Source organism: Aethina tumida, chromosome 3 (genome assembly GCF_024364675.1).
Source record: "Aethina tumida isolate Nest 87 chromosome 3, icAetTumi1.1, whole genome shotgun sequence".
NCBI classification, from domain to species: domain Eukaryota; kingdom Metazoa; phylum Arthropoda; class Insecta; order Coleoptera; family Nitidulidae; genus Aethina; species Aethina tumida.
In genome coordinates, this window is record NC_065437.1 from 29,315,543 (window position 1) to 29,329,753 (window position 14,211).

Here is a 14,211-nt window from a genome sequence, read left to right on the forward strand (position 1 = left end):
GTTCCAGCAATGTTAAATTAATGCCCTTTGTTATATTAATATTATTTTATATGCTCAATTTACCGGAATAATAGATAATAATATTTTATTAATATTCCTGCATCATTACATGATTTTGTTATAATATATTTTGAACTAATATTAATTATAGTTTTTATTTAGAATTAATATTATATGTTCATAATATATAAAGTTAAATTGTTAATTTTATTTTGTTCACATTTAATTAATAAATATTAATTTTTTGAGCTTATTTTTTTTTTAATTTTAAAAATTTAAAATATTAATTTTATATTTTTTTAAATTTAATTTATTTTCTTAAATATTATAAATATAATTAAAAAATTCTAAATTTAATTGTTTAGTTTAAATGTTTAATAATTCATTGTTTCAAACTAATTTATTTATTTATTTTATTTATTTATTTAATTTGGTTGTTTTTAATTTGATAAACTTAAAATTTTAATTTTTAAGTATATATGAATAATTTAAAATCGCTATTTTTTACATTTAAATTTTTACTTTTTATCTTATTTTCTTAATTCTATAAATATAAATTAATTTTTGCAGTTAATTTGTTGATTTTTAGGATTAATCTTCACTTCATAAGTAAACTTTTAATTAATTAATTTCCAAGTTTAATCTTTTAAAATATATATAAATTTAAATTATTAATTTTATTTTTTTTAACATATAATTGAAGCATTTTAATTTTTTGAGGTCAATTTTTTAAATTTTATAAATACAAATTGATAATTTCCAATTTAATTATTTATCTTTTTTTTATTATGTAAATTTCAATTGGTAATTTTATTTTTTTACATTTAATTAGTTAAGTTTAATTTTTTAAAACATACACGTTTAAATTGCTAATTTTACTTATTTTTTTTTTTTAATTTTAAAAAATCAAAATGATAATTAGAATTTTTATTTAATTTGATGAGTTGTTTTAATTTAATAAGCTTCATTGTTTAAATTTTGTAGATATAAATAATTAATTTTAAATTTAAATTATTTTGTTAACATTTATTTTATTTATTTTAAATTATTTTTAATTTATTAAGCCTAATTGTTAAAATTTTGTAAATATATTAATAATTTTATATTTTTTTGTTTATTTTCTTTTTTTTAATTAATATATATATTTTGTTATTTTTTATTTTTGTGGTTAATCATTGAAATTCATTTATAATTTGAATTTTTATTTATTCCGGACTTATTTCTGTAAAATTTATAAATTTAAATTACATATTTTAAATTTTTTTTGAAATTTAGTTTATAAATTTTGAGGCAATTGAAAATTGGTAAATTTTAATATTTTAAATTTTCTCTCGGGACAATTGTTTTAAATATTTTACTGATATGTAAATGACATAAGGCATTAATAAGTTGACTTTAAAGATAAAGAAATTCAATTCCATTACATCTGTAGCTATTTGGCTTTGTATGAAATAAATTTAAATCTCTTTAGTTTTTCTATTGCACTATTTTTACAGAAGGTCTGCTCCAGACGTTTTCTCTTATATTTGTTTTAATATCCTGGCACGAAACCGCAGTTCGCGACTCCACGAACAATACGAATCCAATAATTATGCAGTTGGCATCTGTTGTAAAAGGGTTGATAGCAGACACAACTTTCGATTCCCTCTAAGATAAGCCGAATGTTGCGTGGCTTCCAGCGTAGTTTACACTTCACAATGCGAAATGTTCCTGATATTTACACTTCTCCCGTTTCGTTTCACCCTCTCAGTATCTCATTACTTCGATGCCGGTTTTCCTTCTTGCATGCGTGAAGATCCAAACCAAATCATGACTCCATTTCCTGCTTTCCCCGTTTGTAATTCGTGGGATTTCATTTGACTGCTAGAATTTACGGGAGTGGGTTTGAATTTTGGACGATTGTGGTAATTTACTGGATATTGATGTTTGTTTTAACAAACTTTGTTATGGTGGTTAATGTGTTTTGTCTATAATATTTTGTAATGACATCATTAACAAGATTTTGAATTTTATTTTTTTATTACAAGATACAATTCATCCTAATAAACTTCGTCGTTGAATTGTTAAATAAAGAAAAAAAAAACAATTATGAATAATAATAATTGGAAATTATATTTATTAATAGTTGAAAATAATTTTTACCGACGTAAGCATTGAAACGTCAAATTAAATATTAATCGACCATTGTTCGGCATAATTGTTAAAATGCATAACAAATTGTTATATAATATGCATAATAAATAACATAATATAATTTTAATACCGTGTTTAATTCGTTTTCCATATTAATTATAAATTTAATTTGAAATATCATTATTATTAATATTGAAAAACGGCAAAAGTACTGTTCTACAAGTGAGGGTTTTATTTAAAAATACAATTGTATAAGTTGAAAGGATATTTTTGACACGACAAAAATATACTGGGCAAAGTCTGTTTTGGCATTCCCTTTCAATACCGGTAATCCCTCGAGCATTTGCTTTTTCTTTGTTACTTCCCGAACTTGTATTCCCAACGTTATTAATATTCACTCACTATCTTTTGCAAAACAAAATTTGATTTATGGTTTTGAAGGTTGAATTTTATATGAATATATTTTTTACTACAGTTTTTTGAAAGCTTAGTGTCGACAGAAGAGAGTTTGTGATTGATTTGATCTTGTCCATCTGCGAAAGCAATTAGCGTTTATGTCGTAATATTACCTAGACTTTATGGATACTACATAAATTTCCAAAATAAATTGAGAAAAATTGCTGTACCTGAAAAATTTACTCAATGAATCTTTTACATTAGAGAGAAGGAAGGCAATACTAAAAAGTGTAAATAAACCAACAATAAGCTTTGATAATCAACTTATCATAAAATAAAATAACCATTCAGTAACGTACGTACACATATAAACACAAAGACTGTATTGCTGTTAGTTGATTTTATTCGCATGTCAGCGGAGTTTCAATTATATGGCCTCTTTGTAATCTTTGTTGCTGACTATTTAGAATATTCAGTAATGATTTTATTGATTTACATAATTTTATAGACACGTTATTAAATCACCACAAGCAATTTAGGATAATCAAATTTTTAAATAGACACATAATGACTAATACAATCTAAAACTACTTTCAAAATTAATTTAAATCTAATTTCTGATGAACTTAAACAATAAATAAACAAGTCAAAATAGAAATTTAATTACAATCCACAGCCTAAATCAATTTGCATAGTTCCAGTTTCTCAGGGTGTTAAACTTCCTAATTTTCATCGATATTATATTAAACTTGTCAAATGGGAGTCGATTTAAGACAACCACACACACAAACGGCTTTTGAACACTATTGATTCTATTGTAGTAAACTTCGCTGATGTAATTTCGATTTAATTTATCCACCGTGAGACAAACTTTACAATACAAAACATAAACAATCTAATTGAAATTGGGTCCACATGAATAATTATTGTCATCTTATAAATAAAATTCATCTAAAGCAGCATATTTTTATTTGACATCTGTATCATTAGAAAGGCAAAGCAAAATGAACAAAGTAATAAACAGTTTTTCATTTTTGAACTAATTAATATGATAGTTCGTAAAATGAGTTTATAATTATGGAGTAACAAAATTGAATTAAGAGCAGCTTTTAGTTTTACAGCTTTTCAGTTTACTTTATGTTAATTTTTATATGTTGTTTTTGCACGAATTATGTATTTAACAACATTTTAAAATAAAATTTGCCCTGAAAGTTTTTATTACGTCATTAACACTGATGCGTTTTCAATTTTTTATTGTTAATTTAAAATGTATATTTTATTAAACAGGTAAATTTGAAATGAAAAGCAAAGATTATTTATTATTAAAATGCTTTAACTGAAATCAATATAACGTAATTAAATATTATTTCTATAATATTTGCCAGTTAAGCTCGAAGTACATAACTGTTCTTTTACAATTAGTCTACTTAACTAATAATTCATATGAGCGGACAACTTTAATAACTATTTCAGGTGCAAAAAGTGTACACAAGCTTTATTCAGTTAGTGCTGAAGTCGGGACACTGATTACAATTAGTGACAAATTTAAATTTTAAACCAAATAAAAATGTTAATGACAGGAACTTCAGTAGTTATTTATGCACAAAGGTTAATTAATTTTAATTTTATTTTTCTAAGGGGTAAAAAATAATTTATAACATTTCTTTTAAAATTGAAATATTTCCGGTTTAACTAAAAATTTTAAATAAAACTGTAACTAGGAAGTCTTAGTTTGTTTTTGTTATTGCTGTTTTCAACCCTAAAAGTAAAATGCACAAAGTTTAAACAAATTTTTAAACCATTTGAATCAATACGTTTTTTGCCAACGAGGATCAAGCTGATTTATACCGATGGAATAGAATTCCAGGGTCCTGGTCGCGACAAAGTCGTTGAAGACATTTTGTGCATTTGATTTTTAAAGCATATCATGTAAGAAATTCCCAAGGCGTTAATCAGTTGGCGAAAAGTTTGGTGGATATGAGGGATGACGCAGATATTCGAACCTCAGTTCGTTCAACTTGTACAACGTGTGGGCAAGCCTTGTCATGATGAAGAATTGGCACCTTTCTGTTGATCAATGCCGCTCACATACACCACAATGACTGGTATATTTCGTCGATTTGTTGACAGTACTCCACCGCTGTAATTGTTTCACTCGGATTCCAGAAGGTCTAATGGATCACACTGGCAGCAGACCAGCACTCAAACTTTTGATGCAATTTTGTTTCTGGGAGCTTGGTTGAAGTCCAACAATTGTGCTGAACATAGCCGATTATCGGACTTTTCGACACCAGTCATAATCCAATTTAGATTTTTGGCCTGGCTTGAAATGGAACAAGAAAACTGTACGAATTTTGAAAGAGATTCTTTTGTAAATTTGCATTGCAATTTATAGTTTACTTAAAATTTACTATATCTCAACTCAACTTTATGGAAAAATAGTTTTTAATTACATAGTTGTTGTTTTAGTTAATTAAGTTTGTCTAGCCTGGTCCTGTTTGTGGTAATGCCAAGTACTCATACACAACGTAGCTACGACAGATGAAAGTTTCATACATACATACATTCATTACTCGTAAAATTACATAATATAAAAATTGTTTATAAAGAAATTTATTATATATTTATTTAATTATAAGAAATTTTAGAAGATGTATCTATCAATATTCCATATTATTCAATAATGTACTTCCTTTTCTATGTTCAAATTATGAAAGTTATTTATCCTGTAGCTAATAAGTGTAACTTGATCCATCCAAAATATATAACATGAGACTACTTCTTAATTTCGCCTTGTAAATTCTTTAATTTTTTTGGTATTAAAAGATATTGTTTTTCGCGTATAAAATTAATTTAACCCGTTTCTACATTTAATTTATAAACACTTCTGGAACGAGTAGAATTTTTCTATTAAGCTAGTTCTGGACGTCTGCATAATTAAAGTAAATATTTATCCATTACTCTTGCTTGAACTTCACTTACCAGTGGTGCCAGAATTTTCCTAAAACTTGAACGTAAAATCTAATTTGAATTTTAAATGTAATGAAAATTCGTATCACACAATTTCTCAAATTAGCCAATTAACAATTATATAAATTTTTGAATTATTGAATTAAAACTAATTTTAAAATTTCTAAACATTTAGAAGCAATATTTTCCAGTTTCCAATCGTGTTTTTATACATACTTAGGGAATAAAAGTTTTTAAAATAAAACAAAATATCGTATTGTACGTTTTACAAGTTATATTTAACTTGTTGAAGTAATAGTAATTCAATGACACATTAGATTTCTTTCATTCCGTTTGTTTTGTATTTTAACCTGCTGTGTTTGCGTATATCCTGAACTTTTCCACGGTTAAAACGAATGCATAATGCTTTGTTTTCTTTTATGCTGAAACTTCAGGTATGCTCAGTTATGTATAAGTGTATCTCTCTGTTAGATTTATACTTTTTTAAGTTTCTTGCTTCTTGGAATATTGCCAAGAGAATGCACGTTTCCGAAGATAAACATAAAAGATTCCATATATTACTTTTTAGATTCGGAACTTATAAATTGTGTGTATTCTTCTCTTTGTTAAGGCATCGATCAACTGAAACCACTATTAAAACCTGACTGCTCAATTTCTGTACATAACCCTGAGCGTTTTTTGACTTTAGACTGTAATATTTGTGTCTTTATTATCGTTCAACATTCTGTCAAGGTTAGCCCTGGAGTGCTGCTATTATTCTTTACAAAACTTAACATCTGTTCACTTCTTGTCATAATAATGTTATGAAAATAAAATACTCATTAAATTCTGAAATAACATGTATAATCTTGCTGAAGAGATTTAAACAAAGTTAGTTTGTGCAAAATTATGCCCCCAATGAGAAAATGTGAGTAAACTGTTTTGATAAACTTTCGGTTTTATTTTGAACCTCATATATTATAACTAAAGTTTTGCAATTAGAATAAATTTCGATTCTATTAAAAAGTAATTAGTGACTGCTTGGTTCTTAAGAATGTCTGAAATTTTAATTAACCGCATAACGTAGAAAAGTTTGTTGAGTTGAAGGTTTTAAAAGTTCCGAAGCCGCTATTTAAGGGAATACAAAGGTTTACGTACTTTTTCTTATAGATCTTAAGTCTTCTTTGGAAGCTTTGACGGGTTTTAATTGGACTTTTTAAAATGAATATAATATGTACTTTGTTCTAAATTACATTTTTATGAATTATTCATCTTTTTTGTTTAATTGATTATTTGATGGCAAGTGGCATGTATTCAATTATACTCTTTATAAAATCTCAAATAACACAGATAAATAATAATAACAATACGTTTATTACTTAACTTTCACAAGAAAAAAGTTTTTTGTATATGATAATAATTGAAGAGAATGATTGATTATAATGATTAATGATGATAATGATGATAATGATGATAATGATTAATGATGATAATGATGATAATGATAATAATGATGATGATGATAATAATGATAATGATGTTAATAATTATAATAATGATATGATAATAATAATGACAGTAATAATTTTATATATATTTATATAATATTACTTTACTGTCACATCTTGATTACATGTTTCTCTTCACAATTTAAATATTAAATTAGGAAGTTTTTAATTTTAGTTGTCCTCAAATTCCAGGATATTGATTTAAAATTCCCCTACAGAAATCGATTCCAATTAAATTAACAATAAGTCTAATTTCATTTCACAACAGAACTCAACGTAATTCATTTTATTTGTTACAGGTGGGATGGATGAAAGCGGATGATCAAACAATTCTTAGTCTTCATACACGTGTCATAACACACAATCCACGCATAACAGTCACCCATGATGACAGCCTCAAAACCTGGCAGCTTCGAATTAGGCAGCTCAAAGAATCAGACCGCGGCTGTTACATGTGCCAAATTAACACGGGTGAAATGAAAAAGCAGCTGGGTTGCGTGGACGTACAAGGTATGTAATCCTCTTATCAAGATTTATGTATGTAAATTTTTTTAACCCCAAATACATAAAATAAATCAAATTATAAGAATTAATTTGAATTCACAAGGAACCGTGCAAATCAACAAATAAAATTTTATAAGAAACATTTGTCCACCTAATTCTTATGCGATGTTGATAAAAGTTCCAATGGAAATTGTGCTGCCCCTTATAAATATTAAAGAATGTATCTCGTAAATCCTACTTATACATAATATGCACATATGTATACAAAACGGATGTTGCAAGTGATATAAATTTGTTCGTAACCACAATGTGGAAACAAGAAATGTAACCGAGAGAAACGCTGACAAACTTGTTGAAGTGATTAATGATGTCAACCGAATGGATACCCTAAGCATCTTGTAGATTTTCTTTCTCTTATTATGGTATTAGCTAAATGAAATAAAATAAACGAACAGCTCAGTTTTACGACCACGAGAAGCGTATATATTCTTTTTATCTGCAATCATCTTGACATCAGTGTATTGGCTTTATATCCCGAAACTTTGTGCACAGTTTTTGAGATATCGGCCAATCTAACGGTGACGTATATTGGAGCAGATAAAGTTGTTGATATATATATAAAGTTTCATAAACTGCTAGAGAAACTTCACAACGGGTTAATAATAATTCATAGACAAGTTTTTATCTTTACATATATCTAGGTTAACTAATACTTCTTATCATTTGAGAAATCTAGGTTAGGTGTTACCTTTTTTTTGCTCTTATTTTTACATGATCAAAAGTTAAGAGACATTTGAAAAATGTCAATTTTTTAGTAATTTTCGAAAATTTGTATCTCAGCTTCTATATAAATTAGAGATTCCCTTCAGACGACATTCCTCTCTGTGAACCCTATACTTTCAAGACAAAAATAGATATTAGCGTTAAATTCATTTTCGGCTGTAAGCTGGAAGGTTGCAACTAAACAACTGCTCTAGCATAATATTACCTGCTTCCAAAATGCTCTCAAATCGACAGCTTCCAAAGTATAGGGTTAAATAACTACTCATATCTTTCGTAGTGGTGTATTCTGTAATGAATCCATTTAATTTATAAAAGTAATATCACTTACTTTTGAACATATTTATTTGTGAATATGAGTTAATAAGTAGAAGTATATAATATTAAATTTTGGTATTAAATATTGGCCCATATAAAAAGACATTTTTTGGTAAGTTTTACACAAAAATTTTCTTTACTGAAATCCAATTTTAATCAAGAATAATCACATATCGACCATTATTATCTACGACCTTCTACCATATTTCGGTAACTTCACAATTCCATCGGTGTAGAACTTGTGTTGTTGTGGTTTATCGTCGGAAAATTAGACCAACATTTTCAGTCGGTCAATTTTTTACCATCAAAAAACTTTTGTAACCATTTTTATAGTAAAAAAGCATCACATAACTTTTTACAAGAGGATGTATATATTGCCTGACATACATATAGGCATCAATATCTCCTAGTAGCAAAAACCGTAGACTTTTTTATGTCCTATTAATGGGTCATACCTGAGGTCTTCTTTTTTTCAGTTCCCAAAAGCACATTTGCTCGTAGAACGTTGACACAAATTAGTTGCTAATAATGGTGAATATTTTATTAAATAAAAGTTATTTTAAATAAAATTATGTTAATATTATATATTTAATTTATGCTTACCCACCATTAATCAAATAAATTAATGGAACAATAAATTCACTATAATTCACATATGCAAGTAATCAGTTTGGTAAATACTGGTATAAATGAAGCACTTTTATTAGTAAATTTGGAACAAAGCATTTATTGCAAATGCATTATGTCCATATGACACATTTTCAAATAGCTAGATATTAATAGTAAATTACAGGTTTGTGAAAAATAATTGTCGGTTTTGTAAATATTTATGTTAATTATTTGAAATTACTAATAATTTTCAAATAATAATATTACTTAATATAGGCAGTCACATTTCATAGTTTCAACTTCTATGACAAATACAATAATTGATTTTCATGTAGCCATTGTTATTGTATAGTATAATTTTGCATTCTATTTATTTCATAATTTAAACATGAGTTAATTATGTTTAATAAAAACTTATAATAGCACCATAAAATGTGTACACTATTTATTATTTAAATACAATTGGAATCCGGCAAAGTTGCAAAATCGCCGTTAAAAATACAGTTAACATAAACATACTGTTTGCTATTGTTGTGAACAAAGAGTATAACGAAAACAAGAACTTTTATAACTAAGCCTCATTTTTTGATATATACACACAATCGAGTTTTTATTGTTACATACGAAAAAAAAAATGTTTGGGGGAATTATGGACACGCTATGTTTAACTTACAACAGAATAAGGGAAATAATTTAGTGGTGTTATTGTATGAAAATATTACCATAAAATTATTGAATTAAAATGAACAAATACAAATAAAATTAAATCACACAGATTAAACAAAATAATAAATATTGTAAAAGCATATTCCGTAAATATAAAACGGAATTGATTTTAGATTGCCAACCATGCGTATTGAATAATTAAATAAATAAAATATATGTATATGTGGAAATAAAAAACAATTTTTTCTCTACTTACATGAAAATTGAAATTATTTAAATGAATGGTCACCCAAAACGAGAATTTATTGTAAAATTGACATTTTGTAACCGTTAACACATGAATCAAACACCACCACCCGACAACGAGTGATGAAAAATTGATAGACGATTTTTTATGTTTGCAATATGAAATGTTAGAAGTTTCCCTAAAATAAATTTATCAGACTATTTCATGGATTATCATCAATCATATGTGGCATGTTTCCGCAAAATTCCACCATTTATCTCGGCGCAAAATGCTTTTTTCTACAAGTGAGGAAAACAAAAACATAGATTGGATAATGTCCACGATCCACTGTGGTCCGTTTAAAATATGCATTTGATAAAATTCTATCGTTCGATCGACAACGTTCATTTCACAAAAAGAGGATTAGCCGATACGCGTTGATTCGAAAGTACGCTAATTTATGGCCTGTTTGAAATGCAGCGGCATAGGTGCATGTTGCATAAAACGCTTAGATCTAACGGCGATACGAAGCTGATGTATGATCCACAGATCATAGTGTTCCAGTTTAACAATATTTATCGCAAAACGTATGGAAAGCAATTTCAATCGTCCATTGAGAACTGGTGGTTTCAGTTTGTCAACTAACACAATGAATAAATTGCACTGATTTAATGTTAATGGCAAATTGAAATCATTTGATGGTAGCCTTTGAAGAGATCATTAATTTGATCAATTGAAGGTGTATAAATTTTACATCAAAATCTCATTATGATCATTCTCAAATTGTATTAAAGCATAATTATTTCCAAGTTTCAATTAACTCTGTTGTTATTTTTGACATATTTTCTGGCTTGGTTAATTTATCGATGTCAAATATCGGACATAATGTTAAAAATTTGACACATAATATATATATCAAGTGTAGTTTTTTATTGTAAAGAATATATTATTGGTTTGATGTATTACACGTATGCAGTTGACACGAGTCATTTGTCTCGGTATGTGTAAAGCTCAAAACTGTGGAAAAAGTTCGGCAAATTTGCTACCTTCAGTCCTTTCTGGTTGTAACATGTGTTACACACCAGACCAAACTAATAACGCGTCAGCATAAAAAGTGGAATATTTAAGTTACCAACTACGTTCCACGAGGAATATCAAACCATAACTGATAAAGATAAGTAGAATATAGTAAGGCCTAATGGCAAGGTCTAAACACGTTAGGTTTTAGACAGCTTGTTGGAGCATTGTTAGCCATTATATAACATATATATATATATATATATATATATATATATATATATTATTTACGTTTGATTTCTACTTATTCCATTCTACCGGATTATAAAGTCTCCATTGTATCAAAATTATTGTGTGCTTCAATGGAACGTTGTTATTTTACTTCGGAAAAAATGAATCAAGCATGCGGACAGGTTCAAGATAACGTAAAGCAAATCTAGGTATCTAAGAGGTTTAATGTCATTAGTCGGTTATGGAGACACTTTAGAGAAACTGGGTAGTTCTGATGAACATCATCCAGGTCCACACTGTACAACAGCAATAGATATTTGACATTAATTGTTCGAAGACAACATTTACAGCAAGCACCTAATTTGAGAAGACCAATAAGATGCGCACTTCTTGCCAGGAACAATCGCGAGGGAAGATTAGAATGGTGTGAGGATTCTCAAAACTGAATCGAAACTAATTGGACGATGCTCTTTTTTATTCAAATTATTCTTGGATAATTTAAATTACATTTCATACTATACTAAAAAATAATAATAAACTTTTTATATTTAAATTTAACAAATATTTTTTACTTTAGTTTGGTTTAAATAAACAGACGGGTAATATTTCGTATTTTATTTACATACAAGTCTACAATAAAATTCAAAATTAAAAAAAAATCTTTTGACTTTTCTTCCGTATATTTATATATTCTTAATTAAATTGTAACCAACCAATTTAAAATAACCTCAAGTCCAATATTTAAATGCGTGTAAAAATAATATGAACATCCACAAAGCACATTTCTAAATAATTTAATTTTTAATTTTATTTACCGTAGATTAAAATGCGGTTCCTTACCTCTTTGTTCAAGTTTCCATAAATATGTTTTCAAAAGAGACGTCCGGAGGTGAAATAATTAAATTGCGTTTTAAATTTAAATGCGTACTCTCCGCAGGCACAATTTATATACAGAAGATAACTGAAAAATACACGATTAAAGCGATTTACAGTTAGAAGTTTTGCGTAAACCTTTATCTTGCAAAGATTATCAGTCCATTTAACATGGCAATTACACGTATTTTATTGTACCGGTTCGTGATTTCTCTTTTTAATAAAAAACATAGTAATACATTTATCTCCGTAAATTCGGTTGAATAAAAACGCAATTTAACCTTTGATAATGAAGGTATTACAATCAAGTTTTTGTTCCGTTGAATAACAGGAAAGATTTAGTTCATGTAATATGTGTGAGAAATAGTCTAAAAAATTCAGCATTTTACCAAAACCATCAATCACATCCTGCACTATTTCACACATTCATAAAACGAAACTACAGCATGGTAAAGATATGCGGATGAGAAACTCGGTAGCATAATCATTCATTTTTGGGATGATGATGTCTCGGGGCAAATTTCACGGTTGCCGAAATATCCCTTTTCCACACATCCTATTTAACTCACTGATATTCGTCTGTATGTTGAGATATGCCTCGATATATCCCCTTTATTGCAGCGGCGGTCCAGTCAATTGCAGATGTGCTTATCGTTCGGCACATCTGGATTTAAGTCTCAACGAAGTGGTACCTATTTCAATCAGGATACCGTATCTAGGCCAAATAGATACTAACTAAACAAACCAATCGCAGTAAATAATAGTGCCATTGTTCTTATCTCTTTACGCCACTTCAGATTCCTTTTTCGGCTTCAATTTCGACGGATGGAAGAGCGACGACAAATTTGAATTTAAGCCGGGATCGTTGAGAGATTGAAAGGTTTTAGTGAAATTTAGCTCGATCTAATCTTTACTTGATAAAAGACTACTGATACTCTGTAATGTGAAAGTAACAAATTTAATAATTTAGTAGCCTCACAAAGAAGTCACTCATTGACTACAATTTAACTCCGAAACAAGTATATTGAAAATCTGAGTTTCATTGGAAGTCATCTTAGTTGCAAATTTCGAAACTCGCTTCGTATAATAGGTAGTTCGAAACATTCCGGATTTCACCTACCGATAATTTCACGGAACGACAAAAGTTTGGATTACCGAATATTGGGGTATTTTGTTAAAATAGGTCAAACACTATGGTCAGCTTTTAGACCGAATTATTGCGAACGGGACGTGTACCATGAGTAATGAGTGTCTTGATGAATGCTGCTACGAGGATATGTTTGATTAATAATACTCTAGTTATTGATTCAGATGTTTGATACCGCTGGAGTAATTATAATTTGAAGTGTATTTGCATAAAGTGACCATTTATTTAATGATGGGAATAGTCGATACTGGAAATAAAACAATATAATAAATTTCACGTGGTACATGAAAATTCCAGTAACATAATGGTTATTGTATATTTAAAATGTATGTAATAGTTACGACATGTATATGCAATATGAGCTAGTAATCCAGATTGAGATTTCGACTACAACGACAGCTAATTATTGCCGACTAGATATCTTCTCTTACAGTAAAATTAATAATATTTAAGTTCATCATTACCTAACACTCATATATACCAATATTTCCTTGAAAATTATAAATAGGAATTTTGTGCGATTAAAAGTTAGGTATACTTTAGGATACGAAATATTTGTGTGAGATTTCACAAATCATATAGAGGCTTTTAATGTATTATGTTGTCTAAATAATAATTTTTCGTAATAAACGTGTAATTAAAAAAATATATAGAAAATTATGTACATTTTTAGTTGAAGCTTAAGAAAAAGTGGTTGAAAACACTACCCCAGTGGCAGTGAAAAATGATTACCGTCAACATTAACGCCTCCCCATAAAGTGAAATGTGCAGAAAGTAAGTTTTATGAACCATATCCGTGTGTTATGACACCAATACAGGGTCGGTTTCCAACCAGTCAGCTGTTGTGGTAATCA

At 27.9% G+C, this 14,211-nt stretch overlaps 2 protein-coding genes across 3 annotated transcripts in view; both read left to right on the forward strand.

Moving 5' to 3' along the window:
* Nucleotides 1-14,211, forward strand: part of LOC109605622 (protein YIPF5) — a 459,086-nt gene that overhangs the window by 174,605 nt on the left and 270,270 nt on the right. The window lies entirely within an intron of this gene.
* The window catches only part of LOC109594921 (lachesin-like), a 61,460-nt gene that overhangs the window by 23,519 nt on the left and 23,730 nt on the right, over nt 1-14,211 (forward strand). For both annotated transcript variants that reach the window (XM_049964464.1, XM_020010188.2), the window contains exon 4: nt 7,286-7,496. In XM_049964464.1, the coding sequence (XP_049820421.1) occupies nt 7,286-7,496 (211 nt within the window). The remainder of the gene's footprint in view (nt 1-7,285; nt 7,497-14,211) is intronic.